General features: G+C 39.6%; 1 protein-coding gene across 1 annotated transcript in view; it reads right to left on the minus strand.

The window, feature by feature from the left end:
- Nucleotides 1–26,798, minus strand: part of ALOX5 (arachidonate 5-lipoxygenase) — an 82,567-nt gene that overhangs the window by 13,991 nt on the left and 41,778 nt on the right. Inside the window, exons 8-12 of the mRNA XM_089656190.1 lie at nt 25,466–25,669; nt 14,053–14,139; nt 11,806–11,984; nt 6,385–6,506; nt 3,501–3,601 (exon numbers count right to left, since the gene is read on the minus strand). Of these exons, the coding sequence (XP_089512316.1) occupies nt 3,501–3,601; nt 6,385–6,506; nt 11,806–11,984; nt 14,053–14,139; nt 25,466–25,669 (693 nt within the window). The remainder of the gene's footprint in view (nt 1–3,500; nt 3,602–6,384; nt 6,507–11,805; nt 11,985–14,052; nt 14,140–25,465; nt 25,670–26,798) is intronic.

The following is a 26,798-nucleotide window of genomic DNA, read 5'->3' on the forward strand; positions in this document are numbered from 1 at the left end:
AATAATTAACAACCCTCTCTGCTACTTAACTGACCAGATCAATATCCCAGGAAGTTAATTGATTTGATTCTATACTCTGATTAAAAAGTAAAATAGAAATATCGTCCTGCGCTCAACGATGAGATTCCCTAATAAATAAGCCAGCTGCTGTCACCTATTCCCTATACCCCAGGATGTGCAAAAATAAGTGTATGTACACAAAATTATGTGAATAAATATATATACATGAATATGCAAATTAATATATAATTATACAGTGAGACTCCAATCCTTGAAACAATATAAAGTGACACGTGCTCAAAACAGCACCATACTGTGTAAAATCAGGTGCCTGGTCTGCCAATTAATATGTATACACACCAGGTAAAGTGAAAATATATTAATTGTGGATATCTGTTTTGTTATATATCAAGTGATAAGTGCAAAAAAACACAAATGGTAGTAATAAATAAACGACAATTGGATAAAATAATTTGGTGCAAACATCAATAGTGATCAGTCCAACACAAAGTGCTTCAATCTTCAGTGTACACTTATAAGTGCTCTCAGTGACACTCTTATGTGACATGTCCCACAGTGGATAAAGTGCCTCCTCACCTCCCAACATCAACCCCTAACGGCCACAACACGTTAGGCAATCCTCAAACCAGACGGCGTCCCAAAATATGGCTCCACCGACTCCACTGACTCCAATCGGGCTCCGCTCCTAACTCAGCGCATCACATATCCCTTTCACACAATAAGGCTCAGGCATGCACGAAAGGGGTAAAGAAAAAGACCTCCATAGTGTAATACTGCTTTTAATCTTCAAAAAAACGCTTCCTGAGGAAGCCATGTGTTTGATTGTGGTGTAACGCGTAGAGCGCATGCGCAGTGATGCACTTCTGGTAACAGTGGAGACGCACTTCCGGTTCCTGACGCCATCTTGGTACACCCGAGTCCTCTAGTACACCCATAGCACATGGGAACTGCTGTACTGACAAGATTTTAATGTGAGTGTCCATTTATTTGGCTTTTTTTGAAGATTAAAAGCGGTATTACACTATGGAGGTCTTTTTCTTTACCCCTTTCATGCATGTCTGAGCCTTATTTTGTGAAAGGGATATGTGATGCGTTGAGTTAGGAGCGGAGCCCGATTGGAGTCAGTGGAGCCATATTTTGGGATGCCGTCTGGTTTGAGGATTACCTAAGGTGTTGTGGCCCTTAGGGGTCAATGTTGGGAGGTGAGGAGGCACTTTAGCTACTGTGGGATAAGTCACATAACAGTGTCACTGAGAGCACTTATAAGTGTACACTGAAGATTGAAGCACTTTGTGTTGGACTGATCACCATTGATGTTTGCACCAAATTATTTTATCCAATTGTCGTTTATTTATTACTACCATTTGTGTTTTTTTGCACTTATCTCTTGATATATTAATTGTGGATATCTGTTTTGTTATATATTTTCACTTTACCTGGTGTGTATACATATTAATTGGCAGACCAGGCACCTGATTTTACACAGTGTGGTGCTGTTTTGAGCACGTGTCACTTTATATTGTTTCTAGGATTGGAGTCTCACGGTATAGTTATTTATTATTAATTTGCATATTCATGTATATATATTTATTCACATAATTTTGTGTACATACACTTATTTATTTATTCATTGCATTTGCATAGCGCTTCACCATTTTTTGTTTCATTTCTGATCAAAAAGTGTTCCTTTAATTTTTTGAGCCGTGTATTTCCACAGATAGACTTCAGCTGCTAAATTTCTAATGTTTGCTGCATGGTAAATTCTGCTTTCTGTCACTATGTCTGCAGCCTATTCTGATTCTTTGTCAGTCAAAAAAATTAGCAATTAAAAGATAAAACCTGCCTTGTCTCTCTCTCTTGTGTTACACTCTAGCAAACTGCTTACTGTCCAGCTACTGTATAATATTTGTAGTTATTGTGAAGGTTCATGTCAAGACGTGTTGGGGAGTTCACAAGCATTAACTATGTCTATGTGTCTCACTGTGGATTAATTCATAATTATGTACCATTCTTTGTCTTGTTTTTATGTGCAGTGTTTTTAAACAGTAACAATAAACATTTAAAATTTTATTTTGTATTGTTACTTTTTGGTGCCCTTAAGGCTTGGTTTACATTGCCACAACTTGGGATCTGACTTGTGAGACCCCAAGTCACATGACATGTGAGATCCCATGTTAGTCAATGAGAGCCATCTTAATTAGCACTACTGAAGTCACTTAGACTTTAGAAAAAGTTCCTGTACTACTTCAAGGCTACTTCTTTCTGACTTGTGCCTATAGACTTTAATGGAAGTTGCCTCCAAGTCAGATCCTCATCTATATTGATGTGATTTGGATCCGACTTTATAGGAAGATTACCCAGGCATTCCCTGAAAGTTGCTTCAGAGTTGTTTCAAAGTCACTTCAAAGTAGTACTCAAGTTGCCTGGCAAAGTCGCACTAAAGGTTGCGCAATTTTCAGGTCGCAGTAGTGTGAACTGAGACTAAAACAACACTAACTGTTTAGTTGAGAAAATAGCATAAAGAACATTTATTTTTGCCCAGCTGGCCCAAAACTACTGTATTTGAAAATTTGCTGGATGAATTTTACTGAGCAAGGCTAGGCCCAAATTTAGAGACAAAAAGTACAGGCTGGGGTTTTACTACTAGAAATAAGATGCTGCAGAGGATACAGCAGTGTACACCAAATCACGACCCTGATCACTGCCTTACACCATACCAGTGCCCTGATAACCGCCATGCTCCATACCAGCATCCTGATCACTGCCATACCCCATACCAACGTTCTGATCACTGCCATACCCTATATCAGCATCCTGATCACCACCATACCCTTTACCAGCACCCTGACTACTGCCATACCAGCACCCTGATCACTGCCATACCCCATACCAGCGTTCTGCTCACCGCCATACCCTATATCAGCATCCTGATCACCACCATACCCTTTACCAGCACCCTGACTACTACCATACCAGTGTCCTGATCACTGCCATAACTCATATCAGTATCCATATCACTGCCATACGTCATACCAGCATCTGGCATTTTAGGGTCTTAACTGATCATTTTTCAAACATATATCCCATAGTTTTTAGACTCTATAGCTTTCACACAGACTAAATAATATACACAGTTTTGGGTTATCTTTACCCCAAAAATATAGCAGAATACATTTTGGCCAAATTAATGAAGAAAAATTATTTATCTGCTAAATTTTATAACAAAAAAACTAAGCAAAGGTTTTTTCTTCAAAATTTTTGGTTATTTTTTCATTTATATAGCAAAAAATAAAAAACCCAGTGGTGATCAAATACCACCAAAAGAAATCTCTATCTGTCTAAAAAAAAAGATAAAAATGTCATATGGGTACAGTGTTGCATGAGTAATTGTCACTCAAAATGTGATAGTGCTGAAAGCTGAAAACTGGCCTGGACTAGAAGGGGGTGAAAGTGTTTGAAGTGGTTATATCAACACATACCTGGCCAAAATTAACTGCAGCATGCTGCCCAGATGCAGTGAAGATGACAAGTGTGAGATACTCAACCAACATTTCTTTAGTCTTGAGAGTTTTTGGAAAACCTATAAAGACAGCCAACAATAATACAGTATGTAGGATGCATGTGTATTATACATATTTTATTGGAACAATATATTGGAAATGTATAATGTTATTTTAAGTTTATACATGCCATAGAGATCTTAAAGATTTTTATTAAAATGTATTCTTTTGAAGTTGTGTCAACAATTTCTCTATACTGTCAAAAACAATATAATATTCTTATGGAGTCAAGCCATAAGAATAGCAGACAAGATACGACTTACAGGCTGAATTATTTAAGAAGCCAACAACCTTCGCTCAATAAATTAAGTGAATATTATTTTCAGATATCCAGTCACCTGAAAAGACAATATCTATTTACCTATATAAACTGTACATACTGTAGTTGGGTATTCCAAGTAAACGGGAATTTACTACTGTAATCCACACAGCGAACGTGGAACATTTTTCATTCTGGATGCTGTAGGGAATGGGTAGAATCCTTGTCATATTTTTGTCATCTTTATCCCATTTGAGAGATTTCCCATCACTTTCTGTTGACACAGCAGGAAGTAAGGAAACCTCTCCAAAGAAAGGTAAATCCCCTCTTAGACAGCTGTCACGAGGGAAGTGATTTTCCCTCACTTTCAGAGCACAGTGTGCGTTAAAATGCAGTGCAGGGCCATTCACTGTCAATGCCACTACAACAAGAAGTGAATTAGCTGCCAATGCACCAAGTTCATACTACACATTGTGTTGCTCTATAGAGCAGTGAATTGACAAACATGCTGCATGTTTATTTTTGTCAGTTGAGGTACATGGGCATCCTATTTAGATCACTGCATGATAATGCATGTGTGCTAATGCATCATGGCGGATAGTGATGGTCCGAACACCCCCATTTGGTTTGTAATCAAACATTTGAACCTAATAAAAGTTCGATCGCCAACTTTGAACAGGGACAATTAACTAAGCAGCATCTTACCGCATACCGTTTACTGCGGTGAGATACTACACAGCTACTAAAGTACAGCGTTAGTTATGTTATTATTTCATACGGTATTTTAGTAATGAAAACATTCTTTAATGTTTTAGCTGTCAGAGGGTACCCCACTGACAGCTGAATGTAAAAAGAACTGCCAGCAATTAAATATTTTGATAAAAAATGGCGTGGGGCCGTCTGGTATAGATTTTGAAGGGAACCCCCATACCAAAAAAAATAAAAAAATGACCCTTATCCAAGCATGCAGCCCGGCAGGTCAGGAAAGGGGGGGGAAAGAGTGAGCCCCCCCTTCCTGAACCATACAAGGCCACATGCCCTCAAGATGGGCAGGTGCTTTGGGACAGGGGAGCCTCTTCCCCACAGACGTGGCCGGTGGTTGTGGCGGTATGCGGGCAGGGGGCTTATCAGAATCTGGAAGCCCCATTTAATAAGGGAGTCCCCAGATCCTGGCCCCCCCATGTGAATGAGTATGGGGTACATGTTACCACTACTCATTCACAAAAAAAAAAGTGTAGTGCAAAAAATGACAGTCTTTGACAAGCCCTTTATTAAAAACAAAAATAAAAAAATGTCCGCTGAAGTAGATCCAACATCAATCACGATGCCTGCCACCACCGCCTACCTGAAAAAAGAAAAAACCCTGCTCCACTCTGGATGCTGGCTCCTGTCTCTAACAGCAGTGCCGACCCGACAGTTCTTAAATACTGTGATGACCTCACAAGGGGGCGGGGTCATCTGGCTGTAGCCACCAGGTGGCCCCCCCTTCTTGTGAAGTCATCATGCACTGTAATTGGCCAAAGCAATGAACCTGACCACAGGTCATGTGGAATGCTTTGGCCAATCACAATGCATTGTCCGGGTGCAGTGCACTGTGGGGCGGGGCTTGCTAAACACACAAACAACTGATGTTCGACTCGAACATAAAGCCCAACCCTAATAGTGGACCATATATAGTTGTGCTCAAAAGTTTGCATACCCTAGGAGAAATCATGATATTTTGGCATTGATTTTGAAAATATTAGTGATCATGTAAAAAAACCTGTCTTTTATTTAACGATAGTGATTAGATGAGGCCATTTATTATAACATAGTTGTTTGGCTCCTTTTTAAATCATAATGATAACAGATATCACCCAAATGGCCATGATCAAAAGTTTGCATACCCTGGAATGTTTGGCTTTGGTACAGACATGCAAGGTGACACATACAGGTTACAATGACAATTAAAGGTTAATTTCCCACATCTGTGTCTTTTTAAATTGCAGTTAGTTTAAGTGTATAAATAGTCAATGAGTTTGTTAGCTCTTTCATGGATGCACTGAGCAGGCTAGATCGTGAGCCATGGGGAGCAGAAAAGAACTGTCAAAATACCTGTGTAATAAGGTAATGATACATTATAAAGATGGAAGAGGATATAAGAATATATCCAAAACCTTTAATATGCCAATCAGTACTATTCAATTACTTATTAAGAAATGGAAAATTCAAAAATGAACAAAAATGAGCTGCATGGTCAAGTTGTCAAAAAAAGCCTTTACTGCACCAATGCTACAAAAATGCCCGGTTACAATATGCCCAACAATACCTTGACGTGCCTCACCAGGCTTTTTTGTGGCATTGGAGTAGTAAATGCTTCTTTTAGGCAACCTGAGAATGCAGTTCATTTTTGTTCAAGTATCGTTGTATTTGTATTGTCGTGTGGTTTTTTTAAGATATATGGATGAGGAAAGGGGGGAGTTCTCAAAATGAACCTTGACATGGGAATGATCTTTCAATCATAATTGTATAAGACGCACGCACACTTTTATACTGGAAATTTACCAGAAGCCTCATTGTCCCGCAGTCCATAGACATAAACATCCTTCACAAATGCTTGAAGTTCGCTGTCTTCAGACACAGTCTTATCGCTGTCATAGTAAATATCCACCACATCTTTTGCAAAGCTGTTCAAAAATAGCAAGTCATGGTTTCTTATTAAATTACATATTGTTGATATCATATAACCCTAGTAGAAAATATAATTTAAATATACAGCGTTGTGCAAAACATTTAGGCAAGTGTCAAAAAATGCTGTAAATTGAAAATGCTTTCAGAAATAGAGGTGTAAACAATTTATTTTTATCAATTAACAAAGTGAACAGAAGAGAAATCCAAATCAAATCAATATTTGGTGTGACCACCCTTTGCCTTCAAAACAGCACCATTTCTATTAGGTACACTTGCACAAAGTTTTTGAAGGAAATCTGCGGGTAGGTTGGTCCAAACATCTAGGAATACTAACCACAGATCTCCTTCTGTCTCTTCATGTAATCCCAGACAGGCTCGATGTTTAGATCAGGGCTCTGTGGGGGCCAAATCATCACTTCCAGGATTCCTTGCTCTTCCTTACACTAAAGATAGTTCTTACTGACATTGGCTGTATGTTTGGGGTCGTTGTCCTGCTGCAGAATAAATTTGGGGCCAATCACATGCCTCTCTGATTGTATGACATGATGGATAAGTATCTGCCTATATTTCTCAGCACTGAGGACACCATTGATCCTGACCAAATCTCCAACTCCATTTACAGAAATGCAGTCCCAAAAATGTAAGGAACCTCCACCATGCTTAATTGTTGCCTGAAGACATTCATTATAGTACCGCTCTCCAGCCCTTTGGTAAGCAAACTGCTTTCTGCTACAGCCAACTATTTCAAAATTTTACTCATTAGTCCAGAACATCTGCTGCCATTTTTCTGCACCCCACTTCCTATGTTTTCATGCATATTTGAGTTATTTAGCTTTGGTTACATGTCCTATGCATGAAAACATAGTCCTGAAAGTGAGGAGTACTTTGGAAAGTAGCATTCTAATCATTCTAATCAGCATTTTTAATTTGGGTGGAAGGGAGTGTTAGGTGTACTAGCAGATTTAGATACACTAACAATTTGAAGCCAAACTCCAGCTAAAACTTTACAGCATAAGCAATTAAAGCAAACTGTTTTTTTTTCTTTTGAGATAATGGGTTTATATAAATAAATAAAATCTAGTCACTGTAAACACACCATAAATGGTTTGTCCCCCCCTCCCCCAACTGCTATGTCTACGCAACAGCTTGTTCTGTTGAAAAACAACATAATTACTGGCCAGCTCACCAGGTGAAAATCAAGGAAAGAAAGCCTGAAAAAGAAAACTAATCACATCAATTAAATGGTAAGCTGCAAATATAATAAATGTTTGTGTTGGGGTTTAATGCCGCTTTGAGTATTATTTTAATAAAATCACACAGATATATGTTTGCCTCCCTAATGATTTTTCTGCCAAGTACAGTCAGGAAGTGGATATTTACTGATTGTTTTGTGACCTACTCATAGTTATTTTTTTTATTGAAAGTAATGAGTGTATTTTCATAGCTAATAATTAGTGCATTAATTAGTGTTTATAGTGAGAAGCACAAAACACTCAAAAGAGGGAAATAAATGTATTTTGTGATTTATTCATTTAAGATAGGAACAATATTTTACTGAATTCACATCATTCATATCACATTTGTGACTTTTGTATGTTTTAATTTACAAGGTATAATTATACTTTAAGGGGGCGGGGTTCATAATATGATATAAATTGCATCTACTGACACTTACAGAGTCAGATTGTCTCAAGATATGATCAAAGAACTATGTATGCCTTTTTAGCACTGTTTGGTAGTACTGTAATATGCTACCTAATATCCCATGTTTGCCTTTGTGAAAGAATAGTTTCATACAGCTGCTAGAATTGTTATACCTAAGCGATATTTCTTAAAGCATACATAAAAAAAACAAACAAAAAAATGCATGCAGTACTACTCTGTGATACCTGCATATTTCCTTGTGATTTATCCCTTAAAGGCCCTGCAAGAAAAGAAAAATACATATTGACCTGCACTCAACTCCTAAGTCCTGTTGTGTCTGTCAACCAGGGGCAGACTGACAACTCATGGGGCCCCCGGGCAATAGGGGATCATGGGGCCCCTGTGTCCTTGCCCAAACTCAAAAAAGCCTATGAAAAAGGTACCAGGGGCATCTCATGGGGCCCTCTACTGACCCCGGGCCCTCGGGCAGTGCCCGAGTTTCCAAATGGTCAGTCTGCCCCTGCTGTCAACACAGTATTTTTGTGCACTTAGTGGTGTCAGCCCTGTCCGCTGTCTTTTGCTAACCTAAACAATTTGAAAGTGAAAGTGGAGGGCCAAAGTAGTAACAGGCTGGGCTACCTCTCATTAACACACAATGTTAAGCCCTGAGATCTTTGGTCATTTGTTGGGACAGACAATGTTCAAATGTTCCCTTTCTTAATGCTACATACAAAGGGAAAATAGCAGCAATTTCTAAGTGCTATGTTAATGGAAACATGTAACAGATATAAAGTAGGTGTTATTCCAATTGGGTGCAAAAGTTGATAAATACTTTAAGCTGTTGTAATCCAAAGTATTATGGCTAGCAGGACTTGTCATTGCATTGTAAAAACCACCAGTATGTTTCAGGGCAAATGGCAAACCTTGCTCCTTTCTACCTGCACTGATAGTGTTAACAACTTGCACTCCTCTATTAAATTCTGCTGGAAAAGTTTTATGTGTACATGGCTGGATGTAAATCTAATATTTTAATAAAATGCAGTCATTAGAATAGTTACATGATGCAAAAAAAAACAATGGAAAATAACTGGATCTGCAATGAATGTGTAATGTGTACGTGCTTCAGGGCAATAGAGATAAAATGTATTAGAAACAGGAAGAACTGCAATAGTATTGCTAAATGCAGAAGTTCAAATGAAATAACAGTGACCAGCTGAAAACTCTTTAACCCTTTAATGACCAGACACCATTGATGTCTACATACCCATGCAAAATATAGCCGTGTCAGCATGCATTGGTTAACCATCCAATAACTATGAGTTTTATTTCAACAAAGCCTCCAGCTTGCATATAATCATTAGGTCTTAGCTGGCATAGTGATCATATGACAGGGAACTGCTTTGATTGGTTCCTGATTATCACTGGGGCACAAGCTGTCAGTGGAGACAGGAGAAGGAACCCAGCACTTCAGTGATTCAGACTATTTATCACCTTTCCAACTCCTTCTGGAAACTCTTCTCCAGGGATTGGCTGGAGCATGATAAATGTTCAAGCTTGTTGCTTTCATCCCTCTCCCTAAGCTCTGGAAGCTTCTTCCAGAGTCAGGGGGTAGCAATCAATCCCCCAACCTGTGAAATCCTGAACAGAGCAAGACAAATGATCACTGCATTTTTGATTACAGAAGAAACTAAAAGCTAAATGTACCCAGCATCCCACGCTAAGAGTGAGCTACATCTATGTTCTGAAAGCAGGGACACTGGAGAATAATAAGTAAGTTTATAGACTCCTAATGTCTCCTTTAAAATCCACTGTAGCAAATGGAGCCGCTTGGGGTGTGTGTAAAAGAGGCCACTGTCACTGTCGTGAACCTCACATTGATGGCAGTGAAAGTGTTAAAGGGGTTGATTTACTAAAGGCAAATAAACTGTGCACTCAGCAGGGGAAGTTGCATTTTGCAAGGGCTGAAAGTGGTTCTAAAGGCGCAAGGTTTTTTACCTTCATGCATTCTATGCGCGAAGGTAAAAAACCTTCTGTGAGCAGCATCCCCACCAGCCCCTCCTACTACTCAGCTAAGCCCCCTCTCGATCCAGCGATGTGCACTGAAGTCTCAGCTATCCTGGGACTCCCTTTTCTCATTGGCTGAGACAGAAGCGGGAGCCATTGGCTCTTACTGCTGTCAGTCACAGCCAGTGAGCCAATGAGAAGAGAGAGGGGGTGGGGCTGAGTCACAGCTCCATGTGTGAATGGACGCACAGAGCAGCGGGTGCCCCTATAGCAAGCTGCTTGCTGTGGGGGCACCCAACAGGAGGACCTTTAAAATTACTTTAATGAATGTGGTGAATACCCAATCATGTGCAATAAAAAACTTCATTTTTGCTGCACATAATTGGATGATGAAAATCAGCAGAGCTCCACCTTAATCACTATGCTCTGGAGAAAATATCTTTGCAAAGTGTAACTTCCCTTGCAAAGTGAACAGCTTATTTGCCTAAATCAACTCCAAGACGTATAAAAACCTTTAAAACAACGATCTCTTTTTTGTTCACCTCTGGTCTGCTATCATTAGGGCATTTTGTTATACAGTAAATCCAACACAGCAAACACTTTTCTCCTGTGCTGGGAATGGACTCAGCAGAACCAATATGAACGTTCTGGAATATGCACTGCTTGCTGCCCTCAACAGACCAGGGCGGTCCAAAGTCACTAAATGCAAATGAAAAAACAAAAAGAGGGCGCACCATTTCAAAACGCGTCAGTTGGTCATCCAGGGTTCCAATGTATGAACTCAGATGCTGTTTAGATTGAACACCTTGTTCATTGTGATATGCCTGTGTTCTTTTATGCCCATTGTGAGTTTGTTACTTACCTTTTTCTCTCAATAAATATTTTTAAAAGGTAATGCACTAGGTCGGTGCGCCCTCTTTTTGTTTTTTCATTTGCATTTTGTTATACAGTATCTGTTCAGTAAGTGCATAAAATACCTGTTGATCTTGTTGGCTATTTGTAAGCAGATGACATCCTGTGCTTTCTTCCTGGTCTGCACTTTTATCAGTTACATTGTTCCCAGCTATCTCTGGGTGCTGTATTACATCCATCTCTTGTTATGGGGAGGAGGAAAGGGGAAAATGGTCCGGAGTCCTGTCCTAGAGTGACAGGGCTGCTCCTCAATAGATACATTACAGTGAGAAAGCGTTATCACACTAGAACTAAAATGTGTTACTGACAAAATCACTATATTAAAATGAAGAGGAAAAAATCCTGCTAAAAGAAGACCTATGCAGCCACCACATTTGTGTTGGTATATCTTACAACTCTATGGGGGCTATGGGGGCTAGAAATGCTTTAATGTAGCCAGTATCAAAGCCAGGCAGCTAGAAGTTCAAGAGAAACCAACAATTATTTTAAGTAGAGGTCCTGATGGAATGGATATTATTTGAGTGGATTGTTTTTATTTTTTAGGATAGGCTGCAATGTTGGTAAATTTAGTTGTGCAGATAGAAGAAATCAGAAACAGATTCTGATGTTTGTCAATTTGTGTTTTGCTTTTAGTACACATTTTTTTTCAAGCAGCAACATTAAAAAAACAGCACTAGATTCTAGAAATGAAAAAAGAACCCGCTAAACAGTGATAAGAGGTTTGAATTTTCTTACTTCAGTGTGGCATCCCAGACCTTCATTCCATCATCTCTGTAGAAATAATATGGGATCTCTTCCTTGTTTTCCATTTTTCTCATCTTTATTGCAGATGGTAAACAAAGAGACTCAAAAGTGAATTCCTTCATGGCTCGCAGTACCAGCTCGACATGTCCACCACCTCCTGTAGCATTGGCCTGTAATAAAAGGAAATATAAACAGTAAAGGGGCCATTGTGATAAGCCATGGAATTCATCGGAAGAGCAGTTCTTCTCTGGTCTAAAAGTAGGTTCTGTGTATCTTTCTGAAATTTATTTACCCCACTTGTATTGCCTATCTCCCAATAGATTTTTTTCTGTTTTGTTTTGAATATAGTGGGGGCAGAGTTAAATTTTCTATCAGTTTTTTCCCTTTGGAAAATTTCTCTAATAGAAAAATACAAAGGAGTCCTCAGGCACTTTTAAGCTTGCCAGTAAAAAGCCCCAATCAATCATTTTAACTACTCAGGTTAAAAACAGAGTTTTTTGTTTCATACGTTTGCAAATACAAGTGGAAGCCACGCTATCATGTCAAGGCACCTCTAATGAATGTGGTCCCTAACTCTAAACTATCTGAGTTTCCTAACTGTGGGAGATACGGTAAAAAGCAAAGCAAAAACAGGCTCTCCTGGAGGCAGCCCTTGAAGATACACCTCCAAAAGTTTACAACTTGGATAGGGTTGAGGGGTGTATGGGATGCCAAAGAAAACTGCAAACTCGAGGACAACTATGTACAAAATAATGTGGATCAAAAATAGTCTCTCCTTTAAGAGACTCCAAAGCTCTCTTGTGTACCTCCTCAAACCCTAGATGAATCCCCATCTTCACTCAGCTGCCTGGGGGAATTCCCTGGGCAAGGGGACCCTGAAGCTGTCAACTTGAAACAGTCCCAGATGAGGAGTTAGTTGGGTTCTCCACCTGACTGCCCTCTCCCCTTATCCGACCAAGGGGATGTAGGATTACTCACTCTCCTGCAAGCTTAGTGGGTTGGTGGCTGCATTCAGGCCTTACGCTTGGCGGGCTTCTTCCCTGATCCACAGGCTGTCCTTTCTCTGGAGACATTGACGCAGAAAGATCCTCCTTTTCAGCACCCTGCCAGTAGGTGGGACCCTTCCCTGGGCCCCTTCCCCGACTTCACACTCCAGCCTTCATTCGATCTTCCACCTGACACTGACTGACCCTGCTGATCAGGTTCAATCATATTTAAGGGCTTTCCTGGCACTATGCCAAGCTTCCTACTTAGGGATTGGCCAAGGACCCTCAAATATGCAGGCCAGCTCCTCCTCACCCCCACCAGCTGACTTCTATAAATTTCTCCAGTTTCTAGAGCAGGGGTAGGTTTCAGAGAACTGACCTGTAGAGCCCTCAGCACGGGCCTAAAGTAACCTGGCTGACTCACACCCATTTTAAAATAAACTAACTCCCCCTAGTTGAACCTGAAGGGTGTTACATCTGATTACCATGTTGAAATGTACCAAGGCCTTTATAAACATTTCACAAATTAACTTAGAACCTCAAGGACAGTATGATGGACAAGGGGATGGCAGCTACATTAGGAAGATTTTTTTTTATCAGTTTAAGAGAGGTTAAAAGTGATAATCCTTATTACAATAGTGACTCTATGAACAAGGTACCATAAACTTGTCTTCAAGAATCAATAAAAAATCCAACCTTGGTGAATTTGTGGTGCCTGCAGGGTTAGGGGGTGAGGAGTTATCTGAACACTGACCAGGCAATCAGTGGCTCTCTCAAAACATACTTTCTAATGGATGACAGTGCTCATGTAACCCAGCCAGTGGCAGCTACAGCCAGTACCAACAGCTGAACAAAGCCTGAATCTTTTTTCTCCAGCCCAGTGTGTAGCACAGCAGGGATCTTGGAAAAGAATAATGGCCATTTGAGAGTTTTTATTGAAGACCCTGTAGGGAGACAATGCTCTAGCCCCTGCATATAAGGGAGGCTCCATTGGAGGCTGCAAGAGGAGTCACCCTGAAATAGGAAACACTGGGGCAGCAGTCAGGGAACCAGTTTAAACTGGAAGAAACTGGCAAGGATGAAAAAATAAAGAAGTTGCATGCTCAGTAAGCGATTAAATCAGCTGGTGAAAATACTTAAAAATTGAAGGTTTAATATCAATTTAAGAATTTTTTTTTTGCAACCATAATACAGGTATTTTATGACTTTTGAGTGAATATACTTAGTGAATAAGATGAAAAGGAATCCTTACCTTGTCAAACAGACCACATTCACAAATGAGCTGTTCCCGTGCCTTTGTATTGATTGCTATAGTGAATCTAACATGAGGTATCAGCAGCTGAAATATAGAGGTAATACAGCATTGGATTTATGTGCCAATTTATTCTTAACCCGTACACAAGCAAACTAAGGAGATGATGAAAAACAAGATTGTATATTGTGATCTGTTTTGAGTTATCACATAAAAAACACTTAAAGTATTTGTTACAGAATACTGTATACTTTTATCATCTTTCAAAAATGAAATCTTGTATTGTATTAGTAGAAGTTTTAAATCTAGGGCTTCAGGGGAGAGTTGTTAGTCCTGTGTAAACTGTATCTAGACTTTCACTTTCCTAGATCATTGTCTCTGAACTGAAGCCAGAGACAAACAGAAAAATATAATTTTCATAAAAAGATCAGCAATGGCAGCCTCCATATTTATAACTCCATACAGCTAGTCCTGAGATTCAGACAATCCTGCCAAACAGCATAGCCAGGTCAGTGATCTACTTTTTCCCTACTGCAGGTAAGCAATACAGCTAGGTTCCCAACCTGTGATTGGACAATGTTGGAGAATCATCACGGTAATGAGGTCATTAAACTATATTTTCTACTGGCTGACAGCTCTATCCAAAACAATGGAGCTCTCTTTGGCTCAAAGTGCTGGCCTTCCCATTCCCAGTGTGAATGCAGCTATGAAGGCAATTACAGTAGACTTTTATCAGGACAGATTTAGGTATTTATGCTAGTTCTCTGTATAAATATAATGCAGTTTAAAAAATATATAATTACATTAAGTGGTGCTTCTTAAGATCTTTCTCAAATTCAGCTTTAAAGTGGAACTGGTTTGCATTTAAGCACCACAAACCAAAAATTCTATATAATTCAGTTTTAATATTCAAAAAAAAACTCCTCCATCCATCCATGTCTCCATGCTTTATTTTGCTGAGAAATCATTTTGAAAAATACCTCCTGGCATTTCTGGCTGTGGCCATCTTGAGTAAGGGCAGATGATGTAGCAGTTACTTCCTGGAATCCATCTGTCCTTACTCAGGCATTGGCTGAGCTGAGAATTCTCCCTTCCCTCCTGAATACTCCTGGGATGTGTGACACCATGGGGTTTATTTACTAAACCTGGTTGACTCAGAATCTTGTCCACTTCTGCATAAAAACCAATCAGCTTCCAGGTTTTATTGCTGAAGCTTAACTGAACATGCTGAGGTTAGAAGCTGATTGGCTACCATGCACAGGTGCCCAAGATTCTGAGTCAACCAGTTTTAGTAAATCTCCTATCATTTGCCTAGGCATAGAAACCAGGAAGAAAATGAAGGAATACAAAAAAAAAAAAAAAAGGTTAAAACAAGTAAATATGATATACTTTTCTATCCATTTACTAATGCTAGCAGCATAAGGATTAGAAATAGTCCATGGTGATTGAGAGAGTGAAGTTCCACTTTAACTAGTTGCCACCCGGCCAATAGCACAAAGGCGGCTGGGAGAGCAGCTCGTCCCTCAGGGAGGAAGCCAGCGGCACGATCTGTCACCGGCCGTGTACCTCGGACACGGCCGATGACAGATCTGTGTACCGGCCCCGTTGCCAGTACCATGTGACCTGCTGTGACCAATCACAGCAGGTCACATGACAGTTGTATACAATGGATGGCTTCCTTTCATGCCATCCATTGTATTCAAGTGTGGCTAGCTGTGAATGGTCACAGCGATCACATGCAAAAGCTGGGCCAATCACAGCCCAACTGTGTCATGTGATTAGCTGTGGCCAAATCACAGTTAAGCACAAAAAAACCCCCTGAATTAATTGATTTCATTCAGGTAAATGCTTGTTTATAGCAAAGATATTCTTTGTTATAAGAAAATTGTGTAAAAAAAAAAAAAAATACTGATCACTTCCCCAAAGTAGTACAATGTTACTATGGTAACATTATACTACTTTGGTCATAGTGAAATATGAAAAAAAATCTTAAAAAAAAGAGAAAAAAATGTAATAAAAAAATTAAAAAAAAGATCAATTTTTTTTTTCATGCTGTCACCAGTCAGTGTCCCTGATCACCGCCATGCCAGTTATATGATGACGCTGTACTGCACTGGTGACAGTAAGTTAAAAAAAATAGTAAAAATATTTTTTTTGATTTCTTCAATTCTGAAAAATTATGACAAAACAATTACAACTTCAAAAACTTGCCATGCCTGTTATGAAATACGTCGGACTGTCTACTTTCCAAAAAGGGGGCGTTTGGGGGATATCTGTACTGTTCTGACATTCTTGGACCTCAAGAAATTAGATTGGCCATCAATACTTCAGGATTGATCAATTTTCAGATATATCCCATAGTTTGTGAACTCTATAACTTTCCTACAAACTAAATAATACATCCTAATTTGGGTTATTTTCACCAAAGACATGCAGCAGAATACATTTTGGCCTAAATTTATGAAGAGCAATTATTTATTTGCAAACTTTTATAACAGAAACAAAGAAAAACGTGTTTTTTTTTTCAAAATGTTCAGTCTTTTTTTGTTAATTTAGCAAAAAATAAAAACCCCAGTGTTGCTTAAATACCACCAAAAGAAAGTTCTAATTATGTGAAGAAAATGACAAAATTTTAGTTTGGGAACAATGTTGTATGACTGCGCAATTGTCATTCAAAGTGTGAGAGCGCTGAAACCTGAAAATTGGCCTGGGCAGGATGGGGGTAAAAGTGCCCTGTATTGAAACGGTTAATCTTGTGCATCCCTTACATTTATTGTTAGTACTTCCGAAATGTATGTAAAAAAACAATTCAAACAATCAATTACTGTATGTTCTCAAAGCTTCATTCACATCGGGCAGATCAATGTGTAGCCTGGGTGAGAGCCATGTTTCCCTGCATGCGGATGCACAGGTGTTCTGTTCATCCCCTTGTTGGCGGTCCCATTCATGTCAATTGGGATGCAGTGGCTGCATGGACAAGGCTACTGCTCCCTATATGACAGCCATATGAGTGTGGATTCATGGTCTTGAATGCAGACAGTGTGAGTTCAGGAACACGCATTTGCACCCACACAGATGTCACACTGGGAGTATAGGGGAAAATAGAACAGCCATTTTATTTCTAAAATATTCAGGTCTGATTAAGCAGGCACATTACACACAGTATGTTTTGTATTTAGAAAACATATTGGGTGGATTTACTAAAGGCAAATATAATGCAGTTGCAGTTCCTTAGTAACCCCCGGTTCACATCTATGCGGCCGTGAGGGCCGCGTTTTGCACGGGCACGAGAGCCCAATCATTTGAATGGACTTCCATGCCCATGACATGCAGCATGCTTTGGAAAATGCAGTCCACACGGGAACCCCAGTTACCAGTACAGTTGCGTTTTCCAGTGCGGGTGGCGTGCCATTAGAACTAATGGCACCCGCCCGAGGGTCCGCATTTCTCTGTGCGGGTGGTGCGGATCTGCAATGGCACCACCCGCACAGATCCAAACCTAGGGTAAATGTAAATGTGGTAAAGCGTCACTTTTTTAAAGAATACCCAATCAGGTGCAAGAAAAAAAAACAGCATTTTTTGTTTGTACATGATTGGATGATGGAAATCAGCAGAGCTTTACCACATTTACTAAGCTCTGGGGAAAATGGGTGCAACTGCACTTGCAAAGTACACAGTCAATTTGCATTCATTAAATCCACCCCATTATATATATTGTATATATAGCCAGGTATTTGGCTACGAATGTGAGTGAGGGAAACACTGGCTGTAGCTTCTCTCTGTAGCTGCACCCTGTGTACAGCAAAATCAGGGTGCTGCTGAGCAGGGAGAGTTTAACAGACAGTTAGGCAGCAATGCACTGTGGGAACTGTAGTCCTAAGGAGAAACTCTACTGTGTAATCAAGAGCTTTGCACTACATTCCCCAGGGAGGAGATTGCCAGGAGTAGGGGAAAGAGCTGCATTTTCCTGGGCTATACAGAACACAGCTTCCTGTAGCCCCGAGAAAGACTGAAGAGTGCACTTCACTGTCCAGTGTGGACCACCACTGCTGCATATCACCAGCCTGAACAGGATTCCAAGTGCTGAATTTGGGGGCTGCAGTTGTAGGTTTTTCCTATCTGCTGCTAGAGAGAATACATTTAAAAATGTGGTGCGCTATCTCATCATAAATAGAACCATAAGCTTTAGAAACATAAAGTGACAGTTCAAGAAAAAAAATGCTCTCACAAAAGTAATGAATCAAAAGCATATCACAGCCATCAATCAAAATGGTTCCTCACATCACTCGTGCCGGTTTGGGCATGACCGGAAGTGACATCACTAGGGTGGACTAGGGTTTGATTTATTACTTTTGTAAGTGCATTTTTTATTTGAATAAAGTGTTCATATTTTATGGGGTTGCACTATGATCTATTCCCTTTATTTTTGATCATATACACCTTAATTCCACTGGATATCCAAGAGCATGTTCCCTTAAAGGGCCAGAACTACTGAAGTAGCTACTAAGGATCGGCAGTGGATAAGCAGAATCTGGTTTCATCCCTAAGCGTGTATGACCTATTTGTTTGTCAGGGAAGAAGGTGAGTGCATGGTGCACCTACCTGATGCTGGGAAACACCACAATATTGTTGGCACGGTGGAGCAATGCATATATGTTCACCATAATTCGGAGTCACATATCATTTGTTTAATATGAGTGGATACTGTAACATGTTTAATTTTTGGTTCTATAAAACGGTGTTGCACTATGGTATGTTTTTGTTTTATTTTGCATGGATCTGGAGTCTAAAGAAGCACAATATGAGGAAGGAACACGTCACGGATCAGAAATTTGGAGAAACATTTTCCTTATAAAGTGAGTTTTTGGCCTCTTATAATCTATAGGTCAATGGTCAAGGTGAGCAGGGAGTGGGGCCACAAGTCAACCACCGTGTTGATTATTGCTGGATGAAAACACAACATATACTGGATTGGACGTTTATTATTGAAAAAAAAATATTCTTGGACTGTCACTTTATGTTTCTAAAGCTTATGTTTCCATTTATGATGAGATAGCACACCACATTTTTTTAATTTATTTATTCTGAGTGTGAGTACACCAAAGGAGTGAGTGCAGCAATCTTCTTCCCTGATATTATTACTATAGTTGGAACACAGTAGCGCATAGGTCTTTACCATTTGCATCTAGTAGCCTTATTGCTGTCTTCAGGCTTGAGTGGGACTATTCTCATGTGTACCAATAGTACAACTGGGCCCCGACATTAGCCGGCTGAAGAGTTGATGCAAAAAACTGATCCTTTACAGCTGCTACACAGAGACCTTTACCTATTGCTTATGCTAAGAAGTACAGTACATCTCAGGGGACATTGCACCATATCCTAGCCATTCTCTTAGAGTGAACTCTAAACTAGTCATAGTATTATTATTACCATTGCAGTTAAAGCTTATATGCGCGGTTTATTGCTGGCTTTGTTGATTCATAAGTTATTCCCAGTCTATTGGTACAAAACTTATACTGCCTAGTGGACTGTGTCTGATCCTACCTTCTGTGTGCTCATTTATGTTCGAACCATCATTTATTCTAACCTGTACCAATACATTGAGAACATTTCACAGCCAAGTTAAAAGTACTGTATCTATGCTTGTATAATAAATTAATCAAGTTTTCAGTTCAGCTTCAGCAGTCAAAATGCTATTGAAACCCCATGAGTTTGGGTTTCCTTGTCTGGAAGCAGCAGCCGTGTCCATGCAACATGTCCCAATTGACATGAATGGGACTGCCTGCACGGGATGCACAGAACACCTATGCATTCCCGGGCTGGTAGACAGGAACCTCACAATAAGTACACATTGATGAGCCTCACGTGACTGAGACCTAAATAACTAAAAATGCTTTCAAATATCTCTTTTGTGTTGTTTTGCTATATCATTTATTACATTTTCAAGCTGCCAAAATTACACTGAAACAAGAAGGAAAGATACTCCATGAACCCACCAGAACCCCTGGGATTTGGAGCTCTGCAGTACAATAATTGTCATATGTGAGTTTCCCATTCATGTTTCTGTGTAAATGGAAACCTGGTACATTTAAAGTGGTTGTAAACCCTTACCTATACCCAGTGAAGTGACTGGCCTCAAGTGATACACAGAGATGAAACAAATCTTCCTACATGAGTTGTACCTGTTTATCAGGAGTCTTTTATTCTCTACATCTGTTCAAAGTTCAGAATATATACAACTTTCTGAGCAGTAAAGAAAAAGGGGGGGGGAGCTGAAGTTACATTGTGCAGAGCTCAGCTCAGGAGAGATTTGACAGCTGACCGGAGGGAAGAGACCCCCCCCCCTCCGCACACAGGAACAGAGCCGAGCCTGTCAATCTAGTGGAGGTCTCTCCTCTGTCACCTTTTTCCTTCTGGTGTCAAGAAAACTTGTCAGAAGTGACTCATGCTAATAGCAGAGGAACAAAGCAGCAGACAGAAATTGCATTTAGTGTTCTTGAATGAGACAAGTACACACTATAGAGGGATATGCTTTGTTCATTTTTCATTTATGAGGTGTGCAACCACTTTAAGTCAGGATCAGAAGATCCAGCATCTTCACACTCAAGGCTGAATGAGATTTGCACATTCCTGAATGTAATGCAAAGAAGACATCTATTGAGTCTTTATATTCCAGAATAAACAACCTATTAACTGCTTGCTGTCCAGCCACTGTGGAAAAATGGCCACAAGGTGGCACCGCTGGGCAAAATCACATTTTAAAACGTCATTTTGCAAAACAGGTAGGGGGCGCGTGCGACCGCCCTACCCGAGCCGCCGATCGCGGCCGCGGGTGTTAATCACTGGGTCCCGGATGGTCATTGTTCACAATGCAGCTCTGCTCCCTGTCAGTTCCTGAGAGCGGAGTTTAGCTCTCAGGATCAGTGTGTTCCTGTGAAGTACACAACCCCCACCCACTAGTAAAACACTTCCCTCACACAGTTAACCCTTTGATTGCCTAAAAATGTTAACCCCTTCTTCCCCAGTGCCATTAATACAGTGTCAGTGTTTTTTTTTTGCACTGATCACTGTATTGGTGTCACTGGGGATGTCAGTGACCCCAAGTCAGTTCCCCCCCAGTGTCAAAATGTCCGCCGCAGTCCCGCCATAAGTCGTGATCACTGTCATAAATCGCTGACACAGCCATAAGTCGCTGATCGCCATTATTAGTATAAGATAAAAAAAAACAGTATCTTTCTCGCCATTTGTAGACGCTATAACTTTCACGTAAATCAATTCATTTACACTTATTGGGGTTTTTTTTTAGCAAAGATATGTTGCAGAATACATTTTGGCTGAAATTTATGACGAAATTTGATTTTTTAATTTTTTTACTGGACATTTTTTTATAGCGCAAAAAATTAAAAATGCACAGGCGATTAAAAACCACCGAAAGAAAGCTCAATTTGTGGGAAAAAAGTACGTAAATATAATTTGGGTGCAGTGTTGCATGACTGTGCATTTGTCAGTTATAGTAATGCAGTGACGTAACACAAACCACTTCTGTAACCGCTTCCTGACTGCCCTATAGCAGAAATACTGCTACAGGGCGGCATGGGTGTGCAAAATCACACATTTATATATACATGATTTGTGCTCTGGTGGATTTCACGCCCCTCCCAGATAGCATCAGATTGCAGGTCAGTACACCAGTCATCACATTTAATCCCTTGACTGCCAGGAAGACGCTCATGCACAATAAACCTCCATTGCTAGTATAGTGTCTGAACAGATCAATATCTTTGATCAGATCAGCCCTATACCAGCGTTCACATAAGTATAGCGTCCCCAAAAATACAGCGTTAGCGGGATCAGCCCCGGCATCTGCCAACACCTGCGTTTAGACTCTACGTTTACCCCCCCTTCTCCCCCAGCAAGTACAGTGTCAGTAGGTCACTGTCACTTGATACATTGAACACAAAATCGCAGTGTTTGCAGGATCAGGCCTGATCTCTGCTAGCACTTGCCAGAAAATTTTGATGACTCTCATATGCAGCAGAGTGCCAGTACTAGTGCCACACTACCTTTTGGTGAACTGGTGACACCAGCCGTCTAGTACATCCTGGTCTTTCACATACCTCTTAGATTGTAAGCTCCCAGGATCAGGGCCCTCCTAACCCTCTTGTATTGATCTGTATTGTTGCTGTATTGTCTCCTGTTATACTGTAAAGCGCTGAGCAAACTGTTGGTGCTATATAAATCCTGTATAATAATAATACCAGCACTGCAGTATGACTTGTTGACGTGGCGAGTCCCATAAGTCCAGTACAAGCCGGTGCGGTGGCGAGCACAAGTATTGTCCCGCAGCCACCAAATTTAACTACTCCCCTTGATTTTTGGAGCTGCTTTTCACAGAATATCTGTATGCGTTGATTGTGGATCAAAGCAATTTATATGCACAACAATTTATCGCCGCCAAACCAAATTCAAACCTCGTTACGGTTTCCGAATTTACATTTTTTTTGGGGCCTAACCCTCAACATGGGCAGTACTAAAAGAAATGAATTGCGGTTGTATTGGTCCGCAGACCCGATTCATCATATGCCGTGTTCTCTGCTGCCATGGCCAGGCATAGATATGAGAGTATGATGTGTTTTATGCATTTCAACAACAATACACTCTGTCATTCTCGGGGTGACCCTGAATTTGATTGGTTTCTCAAAATTCAGCCCCTCGCAAATCACCTTAACCAAAAATTTGCAAATGTCTATACTCCCCAGCAAAACATCTGCGTTAATGAGTCCCTCATTAATTTTTCTGGCTGCCTTGCATTCAAACAATTTCTCCCAACAAGCGCGCCAGATATGGGGTCAAGATGTAGAAGACATGTGAGAGGACAATAGGCTATACTTATAAGTTTTGGATTTATGAGGGAAAAGATAGTCACGTGGAGCCCCCCGGATGCCCAGACTACATGGGGAGCAGTGACAAGATAGTTTGGGACTTAGTGTCATCCTTTTTCCATATGGGGTACCACTTATACGTGGACAATTTTTATTCAAGCATGCCACTATTTAGACATTTGTACAATCTTGGAACTGGCGTATGTGGCAACGTGTGACCTAATGTGTGCCCACCATTAGAAGTGGGTGGATGCAGGGAGGAATATTCTAATGGTGGGCTTGGCTTCCAAAAAGTCTCACACATGTGGTATCCCCATACTCGGTAGAAGTAGCAGAATGTATTTTTGGGTGTAATTCCACATATACCCATGACAACTTTGTGTAAAAAAAAAAAAGATTTTGTCATTTTCCAGAAACTTGTGGAAAAAAAAATAAATCTTACATGGACTCAATATGCTTCTCAGCAGATAGCTTAGGGTGTCTACTTTCCAAAAAGGGGTCATTTGAGGGTGTTTGTACTATCTTGGCATTTTAGCACCTCAAGAAATGTGATGAGCAGTCAGAAAGTAAAAGCTGTGTAAATTCCATTATCTATACCACAGTTTGTAGACACTATAACTTTCACACAAAGCAATAAATATACACTTACTGGGATTTTTTTTAACCAAAAACATGTAGCAGAATACATTTTGGCCTAAACTTATGACGAAATTTTAGTTTTTTTGGATATTTTTTATGACCGAAATGAGAAATTCTTTTTTTTTTTTTAAATAAATTTTTTCTTCAAAAATGTTTTTGTTTATAGCGCCAAAAATAAAAAAGTGCTCAAATACCACCAAACGAAAGCTCTATTTGTGTGAAAAAAGGACATAAATTTGATTTATGTACCGTATTGCATGACCGCGCAACTGTCCATTAAACTAACGCAGTGCTGTACAGCAAAAAAATGGCGTAAATTGCAGTATCTATACCATTGTTTGTAGACGCTATAACTTTCACACAAAGCAATCAATATACATTTATTGGGATTTTTTTTTACTAAAAACATGTAGCAGAATACATTTTGGCCTAAATTTATAACTAACTTTGAGTTTACTATATATTTTTATAGCTAAAAGTAAAAAATATTGTTTTTCTTCAAAATTTTTGTTTTTTTTGTTTATAGTGTGAAAATTAAAAGCACACAGGTGATCAAATACCACCAAAAGAAAGCTCTATTTGTGTGAAAAAGAGGATATAAATTTCGTTTGGGTGCAGCATTGCATGACTGCGGAATTATCAGTTGAATTAGTGCAGCACTGAGTAGAAAAAAGAGGCCTGGTCATTAAGGGGGTAAATCCTCAGGAGTGCAAGTAGTTAAACTGAAACGTTTCATTTTCTCACTGGGGCATCTTTTACATAGTGTGTGATCTCCTATACTAATGCTAACATTTATTGGAAAACACTGCATTTATCAACAGCCTTAGAATAAAATAAGAGTTCAGTATGTAAATCTCCCTTGCTGAACATGAATACATTCAACGTTGCCGGGAAACCACATTTCCAATAAACACAAAGTACACATTCATATAACCACAGGTTCCTCAGAATGAAATCATTTTGCATTTGTCTTGCTGCCAGCTGACTGTGCCCCATATTATGGTCACACTTTGTTTCATGCATTTATCTAGTGAAAATATATCAATGGCAATTGTTCAAGCTAACTTCTAGTTGTTGTGCTTGTTTTTTATCAGCATAAACCATGCTTTTGAATGAACCAACCTGGATAGTAACAAGTGGTACTAAAGAAAAATGACTTAGCCATAGACAAATAACCCCCTGAGAATGAGGGGTGCTAAAAAAATAAATGCCCATTGTAAATAGCAACACAAAATATCACTGCTTCTCTTGTGACTTACCCAAAAGAGTGAAGCAGTGCAACTAATACCTTCTAACAAGTTGAAAAATCCCTGTAAGGTACAGCTTGTGATTCTAACAGAAAAAGTGTGCTCTATTACATGGTAGGGATCATAGGATTTGGTCTTTAATGGAAAACCTAAGGTCTAAATTACATCGGAGATTACAAGTTCTTACTGGGCTATATGTTGGGGTGGTGATTTGCACCTATTCCAGCCATAATCCTACCATCCTATTCCAACCATTAACCCATCATCCAACAAGTGGAACAATGTAGTGAATAGGCAAATGGCTTCATCTGTGCTCCAAATATTGCAAGTCTAGACAGTTGCACTGCACTGCAATACCCAAATACACTCTGGCATATTGAACCTTTTGTTTGAGTAATATACACTGAATTAAATAAGGACCTTGATAGTGGACATGCTTGACAATGACTCCTTTTGCTGCCTTCCTAATTCTGACCAGCAATCACCTTTTCTTCAAAACATGGAAATCAAAAGTATACAAATGAAGTGTTTGGCAGAAATGGGTAAATCACACAGTGGTAAGAAATTGCAGCTTAGGTGATACATGTTGTGTATACGTATACACACAAAAAAGCATATATATAGCAGTAATTTGAACAGTGTTACCTTAAAAACAGGGTGAACAGCTGGTAGCTGCCGATACATGGCAATGGCAAAAACTTCTGTTAGGAGATGACTCCTCAGGAGATGGGACACTGTTTGATGGATATGGAAATCTGATGATCTGACCCATATCTTGGCTAACAACCAATCATATTGTGCATCGGATGGCAAAAAAATTGGATTTTCAGGTCCAGGTGTTTGGTTTAGCTGCAGAACATAAAACACGTTTGGAATGTTAATATATTCTTATTAATGTAGATTACCTGAACAATACTTTGACAATGCTTCACATTTGTTTAACCACTAGCCTACTGGGCAACTATACCCCCTTCCTGCCTGGACCAATTTTCAGCTTTCAGCACTGTCATACTTTGACTGACAATTACTCAGTCATGCAACACTGTACCCATATGAAATGTTTGTCCTTTTTTTCCACACAAATAGATTCCCTTTGGTGGTATTTAAAAAACACTGGGTTTTTCATTTTTTTTGCGCTATAAATTAAAAAAGAATAAAAAATTTGAAACATAAAATGCAGTTTTTGTCGTAAAATTTTGAAAATAAGTAATTTTTCTTCATACATTTTGGCCACTATTTATACTACTACATTTCTTTGCTAAAAATAACCTAAATCTGTCTAGATTATTTGGTCTGTGTGAAATTTATAGATTCTACAAGCTATGGTACCAGTCATTGAAAATTGATCACACCTGAACACACCAGGACAGTACAAACAGCTTGGTGTCATTTGCAAAGAATGAAATGGGATTGTTAATCCCAGACCCTATATTGTTTATAAATCTATTAAAAAGTAAGGGTCCCAACACTGAACCTTGGGGTACACCACTGACAACCCTAGACCATTCAGAGTATGAATCATTAACCACTACTCTCTGAATACGATCTTTTAGCCAGTTTTCTATCCATTTACAAACTGATTTTTCCAAGCCTGTAGACTTTGTCTTACACAATAGCTGTGTATGGGGAACTGTGTCAAATGATTTTGCAAAATCCAAGTATACCATGTCCACAGCCACCCCTCTATCCAAGATTTTGCTCCCCTCTTCAAAAAAGAAATCATATTTGTTTGATAATTTCTGACTTTCATAAATCCATGCTGTCTGTTGCTTAAAAATTTTTTGTCCAGCAAGAACTCATCTATGTGGTCTTTAATTAAATTCTCCAGTATCTTCCCTAGCAGATTATGTGCCCAGCATTGCAACAAGTGTAACACAAAAATCAGCAAACAATGCATAGGGAATAATGTAAACAAAAGATTATCTGTGGTTTGAGGACAGCATTAGTCCAGGTCAGTACAGGCAGCAGGCTGACATCC

The sequence above is a fragment of the Staurois parvus genome, unplaced genomic scaffold, assembly GCF_062004578.1.
Source record: "Staurois parvus isolate SC_StPar_1 unplaced genomic scaffold, SC_StPar_1.0 ptg000894l, whole genome shotgun sequence".
In the NCBI taxonomy this organism is placed as follows: domain Eukaryota; kingdom Metazoa; phylum Chordata; class Amphibia; order Anura; family Ranidae; genus Staurois; species Staurois parvus.